Source organism: Coffea eugenioides, chromosome 3 (genome assembly GCF_003713205.1).
Source record: "Coffea eugenioides isolate CCC68of chromosome 3, Ceug_1.0, whole genome shotgun sequence".
NCBI classification, from domain to species: domain Eukaryota; kingdom Viridiplantae; phylum Streptophyta; class Magnoliopsida; order Gentianales; family Rubiaceae; genus Coffea; species Coffea eugenioides.
Window position 1 is genome coordinate 39656437 of NC_040037.1, and position 24862 is coordinate 39681298.

At 33.8% G+C, this 24862-nt stretch overlaps 2 protein-coding genes across 2 annotated transcripts; both read left to right on the top strand.

The window, feature by feature from the left end:
- The first annotated feature begins 14409 nt into the window (after positions 1–14409).
- LOC113766580 (feruloyl CoA ortho-hydroxylase 2-like) lies at positions 14410–15459 on the top strand. Its single transcript, XM_027310755.1, has 2 exons — positions 14410–14475; positions 15139–15459. The coding sequence occupies exons 1-2, from the start codon at positions 14410–14412 to the stop codon at positions 15457–15459; spliced, it is 387 nt and encodes a 128-aa protein (XP_027166556.1).
- Positions 15460–22996: 7537 nt separating this feature from the next.
- Positions 22997–24247, top strand: LOC113766581 (feruloyl CoA ortho-hydroxylase 2-like). The gene is made up of 3 exons (XM_027310756.1): positions 22997–23245; positions 23381–23460; positions 23863–24247. Exons 1-3 carry the CDS (start codon positions 22997–22999, stop codon positions 24245–24247), a joined length of 714 nt encoding a protein of 237 aa, XP_027166557.1.
- Positions 24248–24862: the final 615 nt, after the last annotated feature.

Consider the following 24862-nt stretch of genomic DNA (forward strand, 5'->3'; position numbering starts at 1 on the left):
ATTATGCCTAGACATATATCTTCAGTGCTAGACATTCAGAAAGGAGCAGAAAAATGGACTGTTCTAGCACAAGTTGTTCACAGAGGCCACAATCAACTGACTCGTGAAGTTCCGCCTAGGCGAATTATGCGCTTTCTGCTCACAGATACTGAGGTTAGCAAATACTTTCCTATTTGTCTGCTCATTAAATTCATATATGAGAACATTTCACGATCTGTATAAGAACATTTCATGATTTGTCTACTCATTACATTTGCTTAAGAAAAAATCCGTAGTATTCATGTAAGTTTATACATACTATGATAGCACAACTATAGTTTCATTGTGAGTGAATAGTCACCTAACTATTCAAGTATTCATACCTATAATTTTAATTTTTGTGTGATAAAAATGATGTTAGCCATCAACATGACACTTATGGTTCTAACTCATGATATATGGAACAAAAGTTTCTGTTGTGACCTACAAACAACACATTAAGGTTTTCAGCAAATTTCTCCAGCCTTATCAAAGATATTATGTTTCCAATGCAACTATCATTCCTGCTGACCCAACATACAGAGTTGGGACCTATGAATGCTCCTGAATTTTGAACTACAAGACTTTGGTTGAAAATTATACTGAACCTGTGCCGCCTATGTTGTCTTGCATATTTGAGCTGACAAAGTTCTCTGATGTGCTCAAACATGCTGATTCAAATAATCTTTGCAGTAATTTTTCTTACATTATTTTTTAATTTACTTGACAATCATTTGATATTTTATTGATTACGTACATTCATATCAATATTTTTATTTCAGATATTAGAGGCTTTGTGATTCAGGCATTACCAGTAAAACAAGTAGATCCAGATTGTACTTCTAGAGACATTATAATAGTGAATGAAGAGTAAATCAAAACTGAATACTATTTTTTTATTAAGTCATTTTAGATTAATGATAGCAGTTACAATTTTTTGTTATACCTGACAGGAAAAAACTCATGCTTATGACTGTTTGGAATGAATTTGAACATGATGAAGAGAGCAAAATAGCAGACATGATTAGCATTGCCCCTCTAATCATAGCTCTCCGTGTCAAAGTGACCACATTCAATAGTAAAATTTTCATTATGCATTATGATTGCTTTACTATTTGACTTCTAAATACTGGATATGTTATATTACTAAAAATTTTCATCATTTTTACAGCTCTGTCATTCACTACAAGGTATTCATTTGGCATTCTGATAAATCCTCCATTCCTAGATTACCTCTCTTTCAGGCAATGGTAAATATAATTTTCTTTTTATTTTTTACCATAAATTATCAATTTATTTTACTGGTAAATTTTTTATTTGTACTTTAAACATAACCATTCAGGTATAGTTTGAACAAGGAAGAAATCAGAAATTTGCTTAATGCTAAAACATACAATGATCCAAACTGTTTACTTCCTCCTCCAAATGAATAAGATATCAAAGCAATCAGCAATTTTCAAGCATCATTTTCAGTTGTAAGTGCCATTTGTTATTTAAAAATTTCACTTAAATATAACTATTTTGTCTCTAACTTACATTCAATACCATTCATGCTTGGTTCACTCAGCAAAAGATAGCTTGGGTGCAAGGAATTATCAAACTTGCATACGGATTCACTAAATATTGGACTACTGCTTGTGTGAATTGTCACAAAATTGTAAATGCTGACATTGACTGGATCATCCATTGTCCTTCATGCAAACAGCAACGTGAAGTTGAACTCAGGTTAGACCATTAACTTATAAATTAAACATTATTTCGATTTGTCACCGTATATTAATCTTAATTCCTTCACTCAATTAAAGGGCTCGCATTCCAATTATTATAACTGATGCTTCAAGCTCAATACATTGCATTATATCTGGAGAAGATGCTAAAAAAATGATTGAGTTCACTCCACTGCAACTTAAACAAGCACAATAAGATGTAAGTAAAAATTTTCTGTCTTATATTCAACCATAAATACAAATAGACATACAAAACAATTCACAAAACCTAACCAAAAAATTTTTCTGGTGCAGGGCTTTGGAATAGACACTGAATTTAATGATACATCGAAGAAGTACACAGTGGTCTATTTTCTGAAATCCTACGAGTCTCCCTTTCAAGGTCAACTCAAAAGAAAGAATACTGTCATTAAGGCTTACACTGCAGCTGAACTATCGCATAATCCACTTTCACTAGCACTTCCAGAAAACACTGAAGTTTCTTCTGCACTTGGCAGTTCATCAGCAAAGCATGCAGAAAAATCATCAAAGGACAAAATGTTCACACCAACCACAAAGTTGGTACTTGAAGAAATTGCTGCAGCCAGTTCTTGCAAAGAAAGCCGCACATCCACAACCAGTGGAGCAAACAGAAGCCGTGAGTTTCCAGAAGCCCATCTCAAAATCAAGCTTTGCCAGTAGACACACCTGCTAAACATGCAACAAAGGTATGCCAAAGAAGCTGCAAAACAGTATAGTCCACCTGGCAATATCAAAGACAGTCAAGCAAAGAAAGCTAAAGCTAAGCAAGTCTGATATGGCCTAATTCTATACTTTTGTTAAATCTTTTGTTAATTACCTTAGTGCCTGCCTTCATTGCTTAGACAATATGTTTTGAATTATATTATGATCCATTATTCTTTTGACTTAAAAAATAATGCATCCTAATATAACTTTTAATAGTTTAACCAACAATGTTGTAATTCAATAGGCAATGAAGCTTATTTAAGCCTCCTAATATGTAACTGTGGCTAGTACTCAAGTATGTATTCTACTAAGACATGAATGACTTAGTTTATGTAATGTATGGCTATAATTTGAATATTATTTACCTCTTGAACCTATATATACATTATGATCTTTTAGCAAATTATCCTCATTGTTACAGCAAATCCAAAAAATTTAGTTGGTCATATCAGTGGGTAGGCCGCTGCGTAGCACGGCCAAACCCATGTGTGAGGCCCCAGCTCGTTCTACATTGATATATTCATTAATTGGGCGGTAACGTTTGGTTTTGGGAGTATTTCGAAAACCCTAAGTAGGGATTAAGATTTAAACCCTAAGTTCCGGTTAATATTGAAAACCCGTTTTTTCTACATTTTCTTTATTAGAAAATTCCCCAGATAATTTTATTGAGTAAATAGAGTTTTTAGATGTTTTTTTTAGTATTAGTTAGTTTTTGAGAAATTTAGAACGTATATCGGACGTGGGACCCACTAGTGCGAAAAGTTCGGAAAAATTCGGCCAATTAGGTTAAATTCCGGATACTGTGTAAAATTTACCGGGTGTTAAGAGATAAGTAGAGGTTGCAATTTGGATTGATATGAGAGAGAAAAGTTAGGTAGATATTTAATAAAAGGTGACAAGTGTCACCATAAGATTTAATCTTACCATAAGACCACTATTCACCTTTTTCTATTTTGACCAAATAAATCACCAAAAATAACCAAAAATTCCTCATTCTTTTCTCCCTCTTGGCCGACTCTCTCTCCAAGCAAAAGAAGAAAAACCTCTCTCAATTCCTTGCTCTAATCTTGCCCAAATCAACAACTTAACCGTTTAATCTTGAACTTACTCCATAAAACCTCTCCTATTAGTGTTAGTAAGTTGTTTAGTGAAGCTTTTTGGAAGAGCTAAGGTGACCAACATCTTCCTCTCTCTTGTTTCTTGGTAAGTGAGGCTTGAACCACCCTACTACACCTAATGATGCTTATGTTATGCTTATTGGTGATTCAAGTGCTGAAATTTCTGGTTTTTATCTTGGTTTGGAGTGATTTGGTGAAGTTTTCTATTTTATGATGATTTTTCTGGTTTAATTGGATTATGATGGTGTGGTTGTTTATGATGATTGGAAATGGTATATAATGATTCTAGAGGGTGGAAAAAGTGGAAGATTTCAAGTAATTTCTGTTTTTGAAGAAATCTGGAAAAATTAGGGTTCTTGGTTCTTCATTCTGTCCGAAAATTTTGGTCATAGATAGAGGCCGAATTGGCCTTGGCTTAAAACATGAAAGTTGTAGGTAATGACATTTTATAGGTGCCTGTAAAATTTCAGGTCAATCGGAGTAGCGTAGAGTGAGAAAAGTCGAATTTACCCTTGCTGTTCTGGTTTTGGCCGAATGTAAGAACTGCGATTGTAATTGGTTGTTTTGGTTGGGATTGCTTCTGAATTGGTTGTTATGGTCTTCTGATGAAATGTAGCCTTAAATCTTAGCTTTCATATGGCTTTGGAATCTCGAAATTTGGACTTAGGTAGCCTGTTTTATGATGTTTGTGCTAGAATACATTTTGTGAATCTGTTTTTGCGATGCTGGTGTAGTATCTTGCATTTTTGACCTAGTTACACTCGAAACTGGATTGAGTGGCCTTCTTCAACATTGTAGCCTCTTAGGTCCTGAATCTACTTGTAAAATTTCAGGTCAAACGGATTAGTGTATCCTGAGTTATGGACAAAACCATCAGGCCTGTTTTAGACGTTCGTTTGTGTACGTTTTGAATTTCAGTTTCTGACCGTGGGTTTTTCCGTATTGATCCCATTCGATCTGGGTGTCGACTCCTTCATAAGAAATTTAGATCTTGGTCTCAGCTTCGAAACGGTATAAAGTACGTCGGAATCCGAGTTCCGTAGCTTCTGTTATGACCCAAACAATATAGATCGTCAGAACTGCCTTGTATCTGGACAGTTCTGACGGGTATTTTGGCACTCGATTTTCGTTCTATTCTGAGTGGATTCAGATCTTGGCCAAAACATCAAAGTTTTAGCCTTATGTTTCAGCTTTCTAACGCCTCTGGAATTTCTTGATTTCGATTTCTGAGCCGTGAGTTACGGCCTTGCAAACAGGGCCTGTTTGGTAAACCGCAATGAAACAGCTGGCACTGTTTTGTGCATTTTTGACCTATACCTATTGAGATCTGGGTTGAGATACCTAAATTAAAGTTGTAGCTCTTCCTTTTAGCTTCGAAACGGTGTCTCACCCACCTTGATCCGACACTCCTAGCCTAACTTTTGACCAAAACGGTTTGAGATGGCAGATCTGGCCGTCCCGTTTGCCGTTTCCGCACTGGCGCGTGCCAATTTTGCCGTTTTGCTTGTTTTAAGTACGTTAGTGGCCGTTTGTGATATATTATGACACAATCTTCTATTTCAGACAGTGGTGAGCTAGGCGGAGCCGGTGGGGCCCACTACTAGCGAACACGCGCGAAGCGATTTTGCTTTAGTACTACTTTTGTATTTTGGGTAAGTATTCAGGCCAGTTTGGTGTGTTTTCTTTGCTATGTGTTTGAGATATGTGAAAAGGGCACTTAGGCCAGGGTGTACTTTATCGCACTCGACCTAAACCCTAATTTGAATGTATAATTGTACTTGGCATATGTATATGAACCTTTTGGAACCAAAACCCTTGAGCTTGTGGCTCGGGGCGACTTTCGAATAAAGTTTGTGAAGTTTGCAAAGTTTGTGATTTTGAATAATTTTGTGAAGTTTGTGAGTTTGGGGCGAACTCTTGACCTGGTTGGACTATTCGAGCCGGTTAGGGCTTGGTCGAAGTCAGTCCAACTTAGTCTGAGGTCACCAAGTTTGTAGGTTCATGTTATGAACCAATTTTGTGAATCCGGTTCACCGAGAAGGTGACCAAGTTTGTGACCCGAGCTTGTGACTCAAGCTCAAGTTTGTGATTTCGTTCGCCCGGGCAAGTTTGTGAGGTGACTGGCCAGTGAGGGTGATAAGGTGTCGGTGGGTGTACAAGTGAAGTTCTACGGACTATTATTTGCGGTCGACGGAATGTCGGCAGGAGATCATGCATGGTACATGAATTGGCTTTGGAGCCAACCGTATCCTTATTATATGATGTTGTTCTTTTCTGCTTTTGCTTTACTCTTATTGTGTAATTGTTGCTACATGAATTTACGCTTTCGCCCCTGTTTACTTACTAAGCATATAGCTTACCCTATTCCTTTTGTTTTCCTTAGCAGGGACCGACGCGGGGACTTTTGGCTCGTATACTAGTATAGTTAGATTGGCTTGTAATAGTTGAACAGTTAGAATGTTTATTTTTGTTTTGGTGGTCTGACTCGATACTTTTGGAGAATGTAATTATAACTCTTTTGGGGTTGTATATAGTACTCTTTTGAATTTTCTGGCTTTGATTGTTTTAAGTTTTGAGTCCTGGCGCGAGCTAGGCAGGCGGCCCGCCGATACCCTTGGGTTCGCCCTTGGGAGAAGTGGGGCTGTCACACCATGCTAGTTTAGTTATGTGCTGAGTGAATGATGTAAAATATTCTGTAATGAACATAAGCTTCCTTTTTCCTAAAATAAATTTTAAAAATATAATATCTACCATGACTATTGATTGAATCAAATTGTCACTTACAATTAAATAGAGTGAAACTACCTTTGTCATAAAAATTGAACAAAGAGTGTGTGTGAAATAATATCTCTAATTGATGATAGATTCGAAGGATTTGATGATTCAAATGTTCAAATATTTCAAAGATTTGGTAAGTGATTTAGACGTTCTAAAGATTTGGGGATAAGATAAGGCTAGGTGTAAGTGTGTCATTATATATTCCTCTCTAGAGATACACAAGGTGTCTTATATTTTTTTCTAGGTACAAAGGGTTTCTTATATCCTATCTTCAGATATAGAGGGTTTCTTATATTTCTTTCTAGATACAAAGGGTTTCTTATATCTTGTCCACATAGAGGGTTTCTCATATCCAGATACATTGGTGACCATCTTTGCTGCCGACCCAACTTCTTCAACAATATCTGCACTTTGTTGACACTGGTTGATATTGCAATCCGGTTTCCAGCATGAATCAATTCAAAGTCAAAATTTATTGATCTATTTGGCATATGTTGATGTGATTTTTGGTCTGATTTGATATTTTCTATTGATAATATTTTTCTCTCATTGGATGCAACTGAAATGAGTTTATTGCGGGTTTAGCTTTGCGGTATTTTTGGTGTTAATGGGAAAGAATTTTCTGGTTTAACTTTGATATTTACTAATGATTAATGTTTTGCTCTCCTAATGTCTGCACTTTGATATTTACTAATGATTAATGTTTAGCACTCCTAACGTCTGTACAAAGTGTACATCTCATTTTTGCTTTTGCCAACGCAAATGTGGCATAAGAAAATCTCAAATGATGAGTTTTGCTTGTTAGATTAAATCATAGAATAATTGTAGGTCATACAGCTGTTGATACGTATTTTGCATTGTAACAATGACTAATATTTTTTAACTTGTGTGTCTCTTAACAGATCCAAATAGGCTCTTGCAAGTGGAAAAGGAAAAGGTGGAAAAGGAACAGGCACTTTTAGATATTGACGGCTTGGTAAATGTTGTGGTGTTTTTTTTTTCTGAAAAATGTCACTTTTTATTGATTTGCAATATAACTTTACAACGAAATTATAACTCCAGCTACATTTGGAACTCACCGGTGATTAATCATGATACACTATGGGTCATTGTTAATAACTAAAACTTGACTATCTACAACTCCTGAAGCAATTACTATTCATTTGCAGATAAGCTAGTGACGAGTACCATTGTTGCTCCATAAATTCCAATGGCCGATTTGAAAAATGCAGCAATTGCTTTGAATTCAAATAATATCAAAGCACTAATAAACGAAGGTCATGGGGTCAAGGGCCTGTCTGAGATGGACCTTAAAACTCTGCCACAGGAATTCATTCAACCACTTGAAAAACGGTTCAATATTGACAATACTTTAGAAAAATACATACCCGTGATCGATATATCAAATTGATATGACCCTAACATTGAGAACATGGTGTGTGATGCAGCTGAGGAATGGGGATTGATCCGACTTGTTAATCATGGGATTTCTACTGAGGTACTTTCAAATTGAAGGAATGCAGCTCGTGAATTTTTTGAATTCCCACCAACCGAGAAATTGAAATATACCAAAAACAACTCTCCAAGCAAAAATGTTTCTCTTCGAACAAGCTTTTTCCCAGAAATTGAGAAGATTCATGAGTGGCATGACAAACTTACATTTACGTATGTTTCTGATGAAGAGGCCTTGGCGCTTTGGCCTCCAAGTTGCAGGCATTATATATAGAATGAAAACTTTTTTGGTATACTCTGACTCATTGCCTTTCATGGTTTTGGATTCTTGAACTTACTCATTTGGATTCCTTTACTTAAAAAAAAGTAAATTTCTAAACGATTTTTCATATAGATTTTACAATCACACATTTGGCAGTATATTGTTATATATTGCCCTAATAATTCTAATATAAAGATGTCCTTTTTGTTGGGTTTCAGGAAAGAAGTGTTGGAATATATAAAATCATGCGAAGTACTTGCTAAAAAGCTATTAAAAATCCTCTTGAAGCGGTTGAATATGAAAGAGATTGAAGAAACAAAACACTTAATGCTTATGGGTACAAAAAGAGTCCATTTAAATTATTATTCAAAATATCCCCAACCTGAGCTTCTATTGGCATAGGCCGTCACTCCGACTCATCAACTGTCACTATACTTCATCTGATTGGAGGTTTTTTGGGTTCGAAAATCAGAAAGTGATCCATGGATACATGTCGCTCCAATAAATGGAGCCTTAGTGATAAATGTTGGTGATGCTCAAGAAATCATGAGCAATGGGCGCTATCAAAGTATCGAGCATTTTGTGACTGTTAGTAAAAATCACAATAGGATTTCGATGCCATTTTTTGCAAGTCCAATACCTTGTGCAATTATCGGGCCTTTTGAAAAAGTGCTTGAGAGCACCGGAGAAGAACCACTCTATAAAGAGTGTCTCTACTCGGAGTATGCAACACATTTTTACTCAAAAGCTCATCGTGGAAAAGACTAAATTTAATTTGTCCTGACATGAGATTCGGTATTTTGATGTTATAGTGTTATAGGATGTTCGCATCCCATATTGAAAAATAAATCATGTAATTTATATTCCAAGAATACCAAAACCGTGAATTCAAGAGTTTGATAATACTAATGATTTTTAATAGTAACAATAACGAAGCAAACCTCTCAATTTGAAGCGCGACCAACTTGTAGGTGAAAAATAATAGAATGAAGTTCTTGCTAATCAAACCACACAAAAAAAAAAAAACGGTCATGCAAAGAAAGCTAAAGTTAAGCAAGTCTGATATGGCCTAATTCTATACTTTAGTTAAATCTTTTGTTAATTACCTTAATGCCTGCCTTCATTGCTTAGACAATATGTTTTGAACTACATTATGATCTATTATTCTTTTGACTTAAAAGTAATGGATCCTAATATAACTATTAATAGTTTTACCAACAATGTTGTAATTCAATAGGCAATGAAGCTTATTTAAGCCTCCTAATATGTAACTGTGGCTAGTACTCAAGTATGTATTCTACTAAGACATGAATGACTTAGTTTATGTAATGTATGGTTATGATTTGCATATTATTTACCTCTTGAATCTATATATACATTATGATCTTTTAGCAAATTATCCTTATTGTTACAGCAAATCCAAAAAATTTAGTTGGTCATATCAGTGGGTAGGCCGCTGCGTAGCACGGCCAGACCCATGCTAGTTTAGTTATATGCTGAATGAATGATGTAAAATATTTTGTAATGAACATAAGCTTCATTTTTCCTAAAGTAAATTTTAAAAATATAATAACTACCATGACTATTGATTGAATCAAATTGTCACTCACAATTAAATAGAGTGAAATTAGCTTTGTCATAAAAATTGAAGAAAGAGTGTGTGTGAAGTAATATCTCCAATTGATGATAGATTCCAAGGATTTGATGATTCAAATGTTCAAATGTTTCAAGGATTTGGTAGGTGATTTAGACGTTCCAAGGATTTGGGGATAAGATAAGGCTAGGTGTAGGTGTGTCATTATATATTCCTTTCTAGCGATATACAAGGTTTCTTATATTTTTATCTAGGTACAAAGGGTTTCTTATATCCTATCTTCAGATATAGAGGGTTTCTTATATTTCTCTCGAGATACAAAGGGTTTCTTATATCTTGTCCACATAGAGGGTTTCTCATATCCAGATAGATTGATGACCATCTTTGCTGCCGACCCAACTTCTTCAACAATATCTGCACTTTGCTAACACTGGTTGATATTGCAATCCTATTTCCAACATGAACCAATTCAAAGTCGAAATTTATTAATCTATTTGGCATATGTTGATGTGATTTTTGGTCTAATTTGATATTTTCTATTGATAATGTTTTTCTCTCATTGGATGCAACCGAAATGAGTTTATTTTGGGTTTAGCTTTGCTGTATTTTTGATGTTAATGCGAAAGAATTTTCTGGTTTAACTTTGATATTTACTAAAGATTAATGTTTTGCTCTCCTAATGTCTGTACTTTGATATTTACTAATGATTAATGTTTTGCGCTTCTAACGTCTGTACAAGGTGTATATCTCATTTTTCCTTTTGCCAACTCAAGTGTGGCATAAGAAAATCTCAAATGATGAGTTTTGCTTGTTAGATTAGATCATAGAATAAATTGTAGGTCATATAGCTGTCGATACGTATTTTGCATTGTAACAATGACTAATATTGTTTAACTTCTGTGTCTCTTAACAGGTCCAAATAGGCTCTTGCAAGTGGAAAAGGAAAAGGTGGAAAAGGAACAGACACTTTTAGATATTGACGGCTTGGTAAATGCTGTGGTGTTTTATGTCAATTTTTATTGATTTGCAATATAACTTTACAATGGAGTTATAACTCCAGCTACATTTGGAACCCACCGGTGATTAATCATTATACACTATGGGTCATTGTTAATAACTAAAACTTGACTATCTACAACTTCTGAAGCAATTACTATTTATTTGCAGATAAGCTAGTGACGAGTACCATTGTTGCTCCATAAATTCCAATGACCGATTTGAAAAAGACGGCAATTGCTTTGATTTCAAATAATATCAAAGCACTACTAAACGAAGGTCATGGGGTCAAGGGCCTGTCTGAGATGGACCTTAAAACTCAGCCACTAGAATTCATTCAACCACATGAAGAACGGTTCAACATTGACAATACTTTAGAAAAATACATACCCGTGATCGATATATCAAATTGATATGACCCTAACATTGAGAACATGGTGTGTGATGCAGCTGAGGAATGGGGATTGATCCAACTTGTTAATCATGGGATTTCTACTGAGGTACTTTCAAATTGAAGGAATGCAGCTCGTGAATTCTTTGAATTGCCACCAACTGAGAAATTGAAATATACCAAAAACAACTCTCCAAGCAAAAATGTTTCTCTTCGAACAAGCTTTTTCCCAGAAATTGAGAAGATTCATGAGTGGCATGACAAACTTACATTTACGTATGTTTCTGATGAAGAGGACTTGGCACTTTGGCCTCCAAGTTGCAGGCATTATATATAGAATGAAAACTTTTTTTGTATACTCTGACTCATTGCCTTTCATGGTATTGGATTCTTGAACTTACTCATTTAGATTCCTTTACTTAAAAAAAAGTAAATTTCTAAACGATTTTTCATATAGATTTTACAATCACACATTTGGTAGTATATTGTTATATATTGCCCTAATAATTCTAATATAAAGATGTCCTTTTTGTTGGATTTCAGGAAAGAAGTGTTGGAATATATAAAATCATGCGAAATACTTGCTAAAAAGCTATTAAAAATCCTCTTGAAGCGGTTGAATATGAAAGAGATTGAAGAAACAAAACACTCAATGCTTATGGGTACAAAAAGAGTCCATTTAAATTATTATCCAAAATATCCCCAACCTGAGCTTCTATTGGCATAGGCCGTCATTCTGACTCATCAACTGTCACTATACTTCATCTGATAGGAGATTTTTTGGGTTCGGAAATCAGAAAGTGATCCATGGATACATGTCGCTCCAATAAATGGAGCCTTAGTGATAAATGTTGGTGATGCTCTAGAAATCATGAGCAATGGGAACTACCAAAGTATCGAGCATTTTGTGACTGTTAGTAAAAATCACAATAGGATTTCGATGCCATTTTTTGCAAGTCCAATATCTTGTGCAATTATCGGGCCTTTTGAAGAAGTGCTTGAGAGCACCGGAGAAGAACCACTCTATAAAGAGTGTCTCTACTCGGAGTATGCAACACATTTTTACCCAAAAGCTCATCGTGGAAAAGACTAAATTTAATTTGTCCTGACATGAGATTCGGTATTTTGATGTTATAGTGTTATAGGATGTTCGCATCCCATATTGAAAAATAAATCATGTAATTTATATTCCAAGAATACCAGAACCGTGAATTCAAGAGTTTGATAATACTAATGATTTTTAATAGTAACAATAACGAAGCAAACCTCTCAATTTGAAGCATGACCAACTTGTAGGTGAAAAATAATAGAATGAAGTTCTTGCTAAACAAACCACACAAAAAAAAAATAGTCAAGCAAAGAAAGCTAAAGTTAAGCAAGTCTGATATGGCCTAATTCTATACTTTAGTTAAATCTTTTGTTAATTACCTTAGTTCCTGCCTTCATTGCTTAGACAATATGTTTTGAATTACATTATGATCTATTATTCTTTTGACTTAAAAAGTAATGGATCCTAATATAACTATTAATAGTTTTACCAACAATGTTGTAATTCAATAGGCAATGAAGCTTATTTAAGCCTCCTAATATGTAACTGTGGCTAGTACTCAAGTATGTATTCTACTAAGACATGAATGACTTAGTTTATGTAATGTATGGTTACGATTTGCATATTATTTACCTCTTGAACCTATATATACATTATGAACTTTTAGCAAATTATCCTTATTGTTACAGCAAATCCAAAAAATTTAATTGGTCATATCAGTGGGTAGGCCGCTGCGTAGCATGGCCAGACCCATGCTAGTTTAGTTATATGCTGAGTGAATGATGTAAAATATTTTGTAATGAACATAAGCTTCCTTTTTCCTAAAATAAATTTTAAAAATATAATAACTACCATGACTATTGATTGAATCAAATTGTCACTCACAATTAAATAGAGTGAAATTACTTTCGTCATAAAAATTGAAGAAAGAATGTGTGTGAAGTAATATCTCCAATTGATGATAGATTCCAAGGATTTGATGATTCAAATGTTCAAATGTTTCAAGGATTTGGTAGGTGATTTAGACGTTCCAAGGATTTGGGGATAAGATAAGGCTAGGTGTAGGTGTGTCATTATATATTCCTCTCTAGAGATATACAAGGTTTCTTATATTTTTCTCTAGGTACAAAGGGTTTCTTATATCCTATCTTCAGATATAGAGGGTTTCTTATATTTCTCTCGAGATACAAAGGGTTTCTTATATCTTGTCCACATAGAGGGTTTCTCATATCTGGATAGATTGGTGACCATCTTTGCTGCCGACCCAACTTCTTCAACAATATCTGCACTTTACTGACACTGGTTGATATTGCAATCCTATTTCCAACATGAACCAATTCAAAGTCGAAATTTATTAATCTATTTGGCATATGTTGATGTGATTTTTGGTCTAATTTGATATTTTCTATTGATAATGTTTTTCTCTCATTGGATGCAACCGAAATGAGTTTATTTTGGGTTTAGCTTTGCTGTATTTTTTATGTTAATGCGAAAGAATTTTCTGGTTTAACTTTGATATTTACTAAAGATTAATGTTTTGCTCTCCTAATGTCTGTACTTTGATATTTACTAATAATTAATGTTTTGCGCTTCTAACGTCTGTACAAGGTGTATATCTCATTTTTTCTTTTGCCAACTCAAGTGTGGCATAAGAAAATCTCAAATGATGAGTTTTGCTTGTTAGATTAGATCATAGAATAAATTGTAGGTCATATAGCTGTCGATACGTATTTTGCATTGTAACAATGACTAATATTGTTTAACTTCTGTGTCTCTTAACAGGTCCAAATAGGCTCTTGCAAGTGGAAAAGGAAAAGGTGGAAAAGGAACAGACACTTTTAGATATTGACGGCTTGGTAAATGCTGTGGTGTTTTATGTCAATTTTTATTGATTTGCAATATAACTTTACAATGGAGTTATAACTCCAGCTACATTTGGAACCCACCGGTGATTAATCATTATACACTATGGGTCATTATTAATAACTAAAACTTGACTATCTACAACTTCTGAAGCAATTACTATTTATTTGCAGATAAGCTAGTGACGAGTACCATTGTTGCTCCATAAATTCCAATGACCGATTTGAAAAAGACGGCAATTGCTTTGATTTCAAATAATATCAAAGCACTACTAAACGAAGGTCATGGGGTCAAGGGCCTGTCTGAGATGGACCTTAAAACTCAGCCACAGGAATTCATTCAACCACATGAAGAACGGTTCAACATTGACAATACTTTAGAAAAATACGTACCCGTGATCGATATATCAAATTGATATGACCCTAACATTGAGAACATGGTGTGTGATGCAGCTGAGGAATGGGGATTGATCCGACTTGTTAATAATGGGATTTCTACTGAGGTACTTTTAAATTGAAGGAATGCAGCTCGTGAATTCTTTGAATTGCCACCAAATGAGAAATTGAAATATACCAAAAACAACTCTCCAAGCAAAAATGTTTCTTTTCGAACAAGCTTTTTCCCAGAAATTGAGAAGATTCATGAGTGGCATGACAAACTTACATTTACGTATGTTTCTGATGAAGAGGACTTGGCACTTTGGCCTCCAAGTTGCAGGCATTATATATAGAATGAAAACTTTTTTTGTATACTCTGACTCATTGCCTTTCATGGTATTGGATTCTTGAACTTACTCATTTAGATTCCTTTACTTAAAAAAAAGTAAATTTCTAAACGATTTTTCATATAGATTTTACAATCACACATTTGGTAGTATATTGTTATATATTGCCCTAATAATTCTAATATAAAGATGTCCTTTTTGTTGGATTTCAGGAAAGAAGTGTTGGAATATATAAAATCATGCGAAATACTTGCTAAAAAGCTATTAAAAATCCTCTTGAAGCGGTTGAATATGAAAGAGATTGAAGAAACAAAACACTCAATGCTTATGGGTACAAAAAGAGTCCATTTAAATTATTATCCAAAATATCCCCAACCTGAGCTTCTATTGGCATAGGCCGTCATTCTGACTCATCAACTGTCACTATACTTCATCTGATAGGAGATTTTTTGGGTTCGGAAATCAGAAAGTGATCCATGGATACATGTCGCTCCAATAAATGGAGCCTTAGTGATAAATGTTGGTGATGCTCTAGAAATCATGAGCAATGGGAACTACCAAAGTATCGAGCATTTTGTGACTGTTAGTAAAAATCACAATAGGATTTCGATGCCATTTTTTGCAAGTCCAATATCTTGTGCAATTATCGGGCCTTTTGAAGAAGTGCTTGAGAGCACCGGAGAAGAACCACTCTATAAAGAGTGTCTCTACTCGGAGTATGCAACACATTTTTACCCAAAAGCTCATCGTGGAAAAGACTAAATTTAATTTGTCCTGACATGAGATTCGGTATTTTGATGTTATAGTGTTATAGGATGTTCGCATCCCATATTGAAAAATAAATCATGTAATTTATATTCCAAGAATACCAGAACCGTGAATTCAAGAGTTTGATAATACTAATGATTTTTAATAGTAACAATAACGAAGCAAACCTCTCAATTTGAAGCATGACCAACTTGTAGGTGAAAAATAATAGAATGAAGTTCTTGCTAAACAAACCACACAAAAAAAAAATAGTCAAGCAAAGAAAGCTAAAGTTAAGCAAGTCTGATATGGCCTAATTCTATACTTTAGTTAAATCTTTTGTTAATTACCTTAGTGCCTGCCTTCATTGCTTAGACAATATGTTTTGAATTACATTATGATCTATTATTCTTTTGACTTAAAAAGTAATGGATCCTAATATAACTATTAATAGTTTTACCAACAATGTTGTAATTCAATAGGCAATGAAGCTTATTTAAGCCTCCTAATATGTAACTGTGGCTAGTACTCAAGTATGTATTCTACTAAGACATGAATGACTTAGTTTATGTAATGTATGGTTACGATTTGCATATTATTTACCTCTTGAACCTATATATACATTATGAACTTTTAGCAAATTATCCTTATTGTTACAGCAAATCCAAAAAATTTAATTGGTCATATCAGTGGGTAGGCCGCTGCGTAGCATGGCCAGACCCATGCTAGTTTAGTTATATGCTGAGTGAATGATGTAAAATATTTTGTAATGAACATAAGCTTCCTTTTTCCTAAAATAAATTTTAAAAATATAATAACTACCATGACTATTGATTGAATCAAATTGTCACTCACAATTAAATAGAGTGAAATTACTTTCGTCATAAAAATTGAAGAAAGAATGTGTGTGAAGTAATATCTCCAATTGATGATAGATTCCAAGGATTTGATGATTCAAATGTTCAAATGTTTCAAGGATTTGGTAGGTGATTTAGACGTTCCAAGGATTTGGGGATAAGATAAGGCTAGGTGTAGGTGTGTCATTATATATTCCTCTCTAGAGATATACAAGGTTTCTTATATTTTTCTCTAGGTACAAAGGGTTTCTTATATCCTATCTTCAGATATAGAGGGTTCTTATATTTCTCTCGAGATACAAAGGGTTTCTTATATCTTGTCCACATAGAGGGTTTCTCATATCTGGATAGATTGGTGACCATCTTTGCTGCCGACCCAACTTCTTCAACAATATCTGCACTTTACTGACACTGGTTGATATTGCAATCCTATTTCCAACATGAACCAATTCAAAGTCGAAATTTATTAATCTATTTGGCATATGTTGATGTGATTTTTGGTCTAATTTGATATTTTCTATTGATAATGTTTTTCTCTCATTGGATGCAACCGAAATGAGTTTATTTTGGGTTTAGCTTTGCTGTATTTTTTATGTTAATGCGAAAGAATTTTCTGGTTTAACTTTGATATTTACTAAAGATTAATGTTTTGCTCTCCTAATGTCTGTACTTTGATATTTACTAATAATTAATGTTTTGCGCTTCTAACGTCTGTACAAGGTGTATATCTCATTTTTTCTTTTGCCAACTCAAGTGTGGCATAAGAAAATCTCAAATGATGAGTTTTGCTTGTTAGATTAGATCATAGAATAAATTGTAGGTCATATAGCTGTCGATACGTATTTTGCATTGTAACAATGACTAATATTGTTTAACTTCTGTGTCTCTTAACAGGTCCAAATAGGCTCTTGCAAGTGGAAAAGGAAAAGGTGGAAAAGGAACAGACACTTTTAGATATTGACGGCTTGGTAAATGCTGTGGTGTTTTATGTCAATTTTTATTGATTTGCAATATAACTTTACAATGGAGTTATAACTCCAGCTACATTTGGAACCCACCGGTGATTAATCATTATACACTATGGGTCATTATTAATAACTAAAACTTGACTATCTACAACTTCTGAAGCAATTACTATTTATTTGCAGATAAGCTAGTGACGAGTACCATTGTTGCTCCATAAATTCCAATGACCGATTTGAAAAAGACGGCAATTGCTTTGATTTCAAATAATATCAAAGCACTACTAAACGAAGGTCATGGGGTCAAGGGCCTGTCTGAGAAGGACCTTAAAACTCAGCCACAGGAATTCATTCAACCACATGAAGAACGGTTCAACATTGACAATACTTTAGAAAAATACGTACCCGTGATCGATATATCAAATTGATATGACCCTAACATTGAGAACATAGTGTGTGATGCAGCTGAGGAATGGGGATTGATCCGACTTGTTAATAATGGGATTTCTACTGAGGTACTTTTAAATTGAAGGAATGCAGCTCGTGAATTCTTTGAATTGCCACCAAATGAGAAATTGAAATATACCAAAAACAACTCTCCAAGCAAAAATGTTTCTCTTCGAACAAGCTTTTTCCCAGAAATTGAGAAGATTCATGAGTGGCATGACAAACTTACATTTACGTATGTTTCTGATGAAGAGGACTTGGCACTTTGGCCTCCAAGTTGCAGGCATTATATATAGAATGAAAACTTTTTTTGTATACTCTGACTCATTGCCTTTCATGGTATTGGATTCTTGAACTTACTCATTTAGATTCCTTTACTTAAAAAAAAGTAAATTTCTAAACGATTTTTCATATGGATTTTACAATCACAATTTGGCAGTATATTGTTATATATTGCCCCAATAATTCTTATATAAAGAAGTCTTTTTTGTTGGATATCAGAAAAGAAGTGTAGCAATATATAAAATCATGCGAAGTATTTGCTAAAAAGCTACTAAAAATCGTCTTGAAACGGTTGAATATGAAAGTGATTGAAGAAACAAAACACTCAATGCTTATGGGTACAAAAAGAGTCCATTTAAATTATTATCCAAAATGTCCCAAACCTGAGCTTGCTATTGGCATAGGCCGTCACTCCGACTCATCAACTGTCACTATACTTCATCTGATAGGAGGTTTTTGGGTTCGGAAATCAGAAAATGATCAATGGATACATGTCGTTCCTATAAATGGATCCTTAGTGATAAATGTTGGTGATGCTCTAGAAATCATGAGCAATGGACGCTATAAGAGTATCGAGCATTTTGTGACTGTTAGTAAAAATCACAATAGGATTTCGATGCCATTTTTTGCAAGTCCAACACCTTTTGCAATATCGGACCTTTTGAAAAAGTGCTTGAGAGCACCGAAGAAGGACCACTCTATAAAGAGTGTCTCTATTCGGAGTATGCAGCACATTTTTACTCAAAAGCTCATCGTTGAAAATACAAGATTTAATTTGTCCTGACATGAGATTCGGTATTTTGATGTTATAGTGTTATAGGATGTTCGCATCCCATATTGAAAAATAAATCATGTAATTTATATTCTAAAAATACAAGAACCGTGAATTCAAGAGTTTGATAATACTAATGATTTTTAATAGTAACAATAACGGAGCAAACCTCTCAACTGGAAGCACGACCAACTTGTAGGTGAAAAATAATAGAATGAAATTCTTGTTAAACAAACCACACAAAAAAAAACAGTCAAGCAAAGAAAGCTAAAGCTAAGCAAGTCTGATATGGCCTAATTCTATACTTTTGTTAAGTCTTTTTTTAATTACCGTAGTGCCTGCCTTCAGTGCTTAGACAATATGTTTTGAATTATATAATGATCCATTATTCTTTTGACTAAAAAAGTAATGGATCATAATATAACTATTAATAGTTTAAACAACAATGTTGTAATTCAATAGGCAATGAAGCTTATTTAAGCCTCCTAATATGTAACTGTGGCTAGTACGCATGTATGTATTCTACTATGACATGAATGACTTAGTTTATGTAATGTATGGTTATGATTTGCATATTATTTACCTCTATATATACATTATGATCTTTTAGCAAATTATCCTCATTGTTACAGCAAATCCAAACAATTTAGTTGGTCATATCAGTGGGTAGGCCGCTGCGTAGCACGGCCAGACCCATGCGAGTTTAGTTATATGCTGAGTGAATGACGTAAAATTTTTTGCAATGAACATAAGCTTCCTTTTTCCTAAAATAAATTTTAAAAATATAATAACTACCATGACTATTGATTGAATCAAATTGTCACTTACAATTAAATGGAGTGAAATTACCTTTGTCATAAAAATTGAACAAAGAGTGTGTGTGAAGTAATATCTCCAATTGATGATAGATTCCAAAGATTTGATGATTCAAATGTTCAAATGTTTCAAGGATTTGGTAGGTGATTTAGACGTTCCAAGGATTTGGGGATAAGATAAGGCTAGGTGTAGGTGTGTCATTATATATTCCTTTCTAGAGATATACAAGGTTTCTTATATTTTTCTCGAGGTACAAAGGGTTTTTTATATCCTATCTTCAGATATCGAGGGTTTCTTATATTTCTCTCCAGATACAAAGGGTTTCTTATATCTGTAGAGGTTTTCTCATATCCAGATAGATTGGTGACCATCTTTGCTGCTGACCCAACTTCTTCAACAATATCTGCACTTTGCTGACACTGGTTGATATTGCAACCGGTATCCAATATGAACCAATTCAAAGTCAAAATTTATTGATCTATTTGGCATATGTTGATGTGATTTTTGGTCTGATTTGATAATTTCTATTGATAATGTTTTTCTCTCATTGGATGTAACCGAAGTGAGTTTATTTTGGGTTTAGCTTTGCGGTATTTTTGATGTTAATGGGAAAGTATTTTCTGGTTTAACTTTAATATTTACTAATGATTAATGTTTTGCGCTCCTAACGTTTGTACAAAGTGTACATCTCATTTTTGCTTTTGTCAACACAAATGTGGCATAAGAAAATCTCAAATGATGAGTTTTGCTTGTTAGATTAGATCATAGAATAAATTGTAAGACATATAGCTTTTGATACGTATTTTGCATTGTAACAATGACTCATATTTTTTAACTTGTGTGTCTCTTAACAGGTCCAAATAGGCTCTTGCAAGTGGAAAAGGAAAAGGTCGAAAAGGAACAGACACTTTTAGATATTGACGGCTTGGTAAATACTGTGGTGTTTTATGTCACTTTTTATTGATTTGCAATATAACTTTACAATGGAGTTATAACTCCAGCTATATTTGGAACCCTCCGGTGATTAATCATTATACACTATGGGTCATTGTTAATAACTAAAACTTGACTATCCACAACTTCTGAAGCAATTACTATTTATTTGCAGATAAACTAGTGACGAGTACCATTCTTGCTCCAAGCATCATGCAGCGAGCGGGTCTTGGGACATAGGACAGTTTTTCTTGAATCCCTTGTGAACACAAATCGTGCAAGATAACAAATCATGCTTAAAGGGTGTCTTCAACACTCTACAAATAACAAATCATGCTTAAAGGGCGTCTTCAACACTCTACAAATAAACGACCATACAAATATAGATGGGAAATTAGGGGCAAATACATTCATTTTTCTCAAGGACTAAATCTACTTTACACCCTTAAACTTAAGTACCACTTTTTTACTGTTTACTCTAAACTCTCAATTTTGAATATTTTGCATTTTAAACTCTCAAATCAATGATAACATATTGAAATTGTTTAAAACGAGTCAAGGAATCATAGTTAGAATAAAATGACACATTATCATTAATTTGCGTCTCCTTTCTCATTAATTTTACTAACATTGTCATTAATTGGATTTCAATAAAACAAACTTGAAAGTTTAGTGAGTAGATCCCAAATTGAGAGTTTAAGATATAAAGTGTCCAAAATTAAAGGAGACTATGTGTGAAGAAATAGGAGACCATGTCACAAACATTACATATTTTATTTTTTTATGAAAAGAATAAATGGCAATTTCTGCAAAAGTTTCTATCTTGAAGCCAAAAAAGAGAAAAAGAATGAATAGTAATTTCTCCAGAAGCTTCTAGCTCGGTAGCTGACATTGCCTTCAAAGTTTCCTCAACATTTGACAGCACAAAACTCTTAGGAATCTTGTTATTAATATTGATTTTTTTTGACATCCCAAATTTTTTATGGGATTTTTAACGGAGCCCTTAACACATCTAATATTCACTTAATCTACTATATATATAAACATACTAACAATTATTATCCTTCATTGCATTTATATACTTTCCCTATATAATTTTACTTACTCTTCCCTGTATTTATTTATTTTCCATAATTAATCTTATATTTTCAAAAATATGAAATGAACATGTTATGTAACGGGAGCCCTTTTGTTTATTTATTTATTTTTGGTACTTAGAAACGAACATGTTATATAACTGTTGTTGTGCTCTGCATAACATTGTCATGATGAGGTGATCGTAAATATGTAGTAAGTGGAAATGTTAATATTAGTTCTTTCTTTCCTGTAAAAGAGGATATGGTCATCACTTCATAAAAAAAAAACCAAGTAAATCAGTGGGCGCACATGTGACGTCATGCATTACAGACGAGTCTACGAAATATTTTACCGTTTGGAAAACCTCTTAAAATTTACTGCTATAAAATGTGAAATAAAATGAGTGCACCTCAAATTACACTAAAACTCGGAGGAGAGTACAAGGTAAGATATTTCTTGTTGCAAGAAAATCTTTCATGTTTAGTTAAAAATTTATTGCTCATTTCTGATTTAGCTAAAAAAATGATATTCTGTTTAACTCTCTAATACCCATTAATTTTAGGATTTTATAGGCTCGGATTCTTGTTGTTTTTCAGTAGCGGAGAGTCCCTGTCTCAAAATTATCCTAGAGAAAAGGAAAAACAAAAACATAATTCATTCCGTCCTTGCTTCCTTGGCATTTGAATTTATTTAAAATGCCAAGAAATGAGAAGTTCAACACAAACTCAACACTCAATACCGCAACAAACTCAACATACGGAGTGCATGCAGAGGAAAGAGAATTCAAAGAGAACTAATTTTCTATCTCTCTCTCACACACACACACACATATATGTTTAACTTTGATATTTACTCATGATTAATGTTTTGCTCTCCTAATGTCTGTACTTTGATATTTACTAATGATAAATGTTTTGCACTGCTAATGTCTGTACAAAGTGTACATCTCATTTTTGCTTTGGCCAACTCAAATGTGGCATAAGAAAATCTCAAATGATGAGTTTTGCTTGTTAGATTAGATCATAGAATAAATTGTAGGTCATATAGCTGTTGATACGTATGTTGCATTGTAACAATGACTAATCTTTTATAACTTGTGTGTCTCTTAACAGGTCCAAATAGGCTCTTACAAGTGGAAAAGGAAAAGGTGCAAAAGGAACAGACACTTTTAGATATTGACGGCTTGGTAAATGCTGTGGTGTTTTATGTCAATTTTTTTTATTTGCAATATAACTTTACAATGGAGTTATAACTCCAGCTACATTTGGAACCCACCGGTGATTAATCATTATACACTATGGGTCATTGTTAATAACTAAAACTTGACTATCTACAACTTTTGAAGCAATTACTATTTATTTGCAGATAAGCTAGTGACGAGTACCATTCTTGCTCCATAAATTCCAATGGCCGATTTTAAAAAGACGGCAATTGCTTTGAATTTAAATAATATCAAAGCACTAATAAACGAAGGTCATGGGGTCAAGGGCCTATCTGAGATGGACCTTAAAACTCTGCCACAGGAATTCATTCAACCACTTGAAAAACGGTTTAATATTGACAATACTTTAGAAAAATACATTGAGAACATGGTGTGTGATGTAGCTGAGGAATGGGGATTGATTCGACTTGTTAATCATGGGATTTCTATTGAGGTACTTTGAAATTGAAGGAATGCAGCTCGTGAATTTTTTGAATTCCCACCAACTGAGAAATTGAAATATACCAAAAACAACTCTCCAAGCAAAAATGTTTCTCTTCGAACAAGTTTTTTCCCAGAAATTGAGAAGATTTATAAGTGGCATGACAAACTTACATTTACGTATGTTTCTGATGAAGAGGCCTTGAAGCTTTGGCATCCAAGTTGCAGGTATTATACATAGAATGAAAACTTTTCTTATATACTTTGTCTCTTTGCCTATCATGGTATTGGATTCTGGAACTTACTCATTTGGATTCCTTTACTTCAAAAAAGTAAATTTTAAAATGATTTTTCATATAGATTTTACAATCACAATTTGGCGGTATATTGTTATATATTGCCCAAATAATTCTTATATAAAGATGTCATTTTTGTTGGGTATCAGGAAAGAAGTGTTGGAATATATAAAATCATGTGAAATACTTGCTAAAAAGCTACTAAAAATCCTCTTGAAGCGGTTGAATATGAAAGAGATTGAAGAAACAAAACACTCAATGCTTATGGGTACAAAAAGAGTCCATTTAAATTATTATCCAGAATGTCTCCAACTTGCGCTTCCTATTGGCATAGGCCGTCACTTCGACTCATCAACTGTCACTATACTTCATATGATAGGAGGTTTTTGGGTTCGAAAATCAGAAGTGATCCATGGATACGTGTCGCTCTAATAAATGGAGCCTTAGTGATAAATGTTGGTGATGCTCTAAAAATCATGAGCAATAGGCGCTACAAGAGTATCGAGCATTTTGTGACTGTTAGTAAAAATAACAATAGAATTTCGATGCCATTTTTTGCAAGTCCAACACCTTGTGCAATTATCGGACCTTTTGAAGAAGTGCTTGAGAGTACCGGAGAAGAACCACTCTATAAAGAGTGTGTCTACTCGGAGTATGCAGCACATTTTTACTCAAAAGCTCATCGTGGAAAAGACAAGATTCAATTTGTCCTGACATGAGATTCTGCATTTTGATGTTATAGTGTTATAGTATGTTCGCATTCCATATTGAAAAATAAATCATGTAATTTATATTCCAAGAATACAAGGACCGTGAATTCAAGAGTTCGATAATACTAATGATTTTTAATAGTAACAATAACGAAGCAAACCTCTCAATTTGAAACACGACCAACTTGTAGGTGAAAAATAATAGAATCAAGTTCTTGCTAAACAAACCACACAAAAAAAAAAAAAACAGTCAAACAAAGAAAGCTAAAGCTAAGCAAGCCTGATATGGCCTAATTCTATACTTTTGTTAAATCTTTTGTTAATTACCTTAGTGCCTGCCTTCATTGCTTAGACAATATGTTTTGAATTATATTATGATCCATTATTCTTTCGACTTAAAAAGTAATGGATCCTAATATAACTATTAATAGTTTAAACAACAATGTTGTAATTCAATAGGCAATGAAGCTTATTTAAGCCTCCTAATATGTAACTGTGGCTAATACTCAAGTATGTATTCTACTAAGACATGAATGACTTAGTTTATGTAATGTATGGTTATGATTTGCATATTATTTACCTCTTGAACCTATATATACATTATGATCTTTTAGCAAATTATCC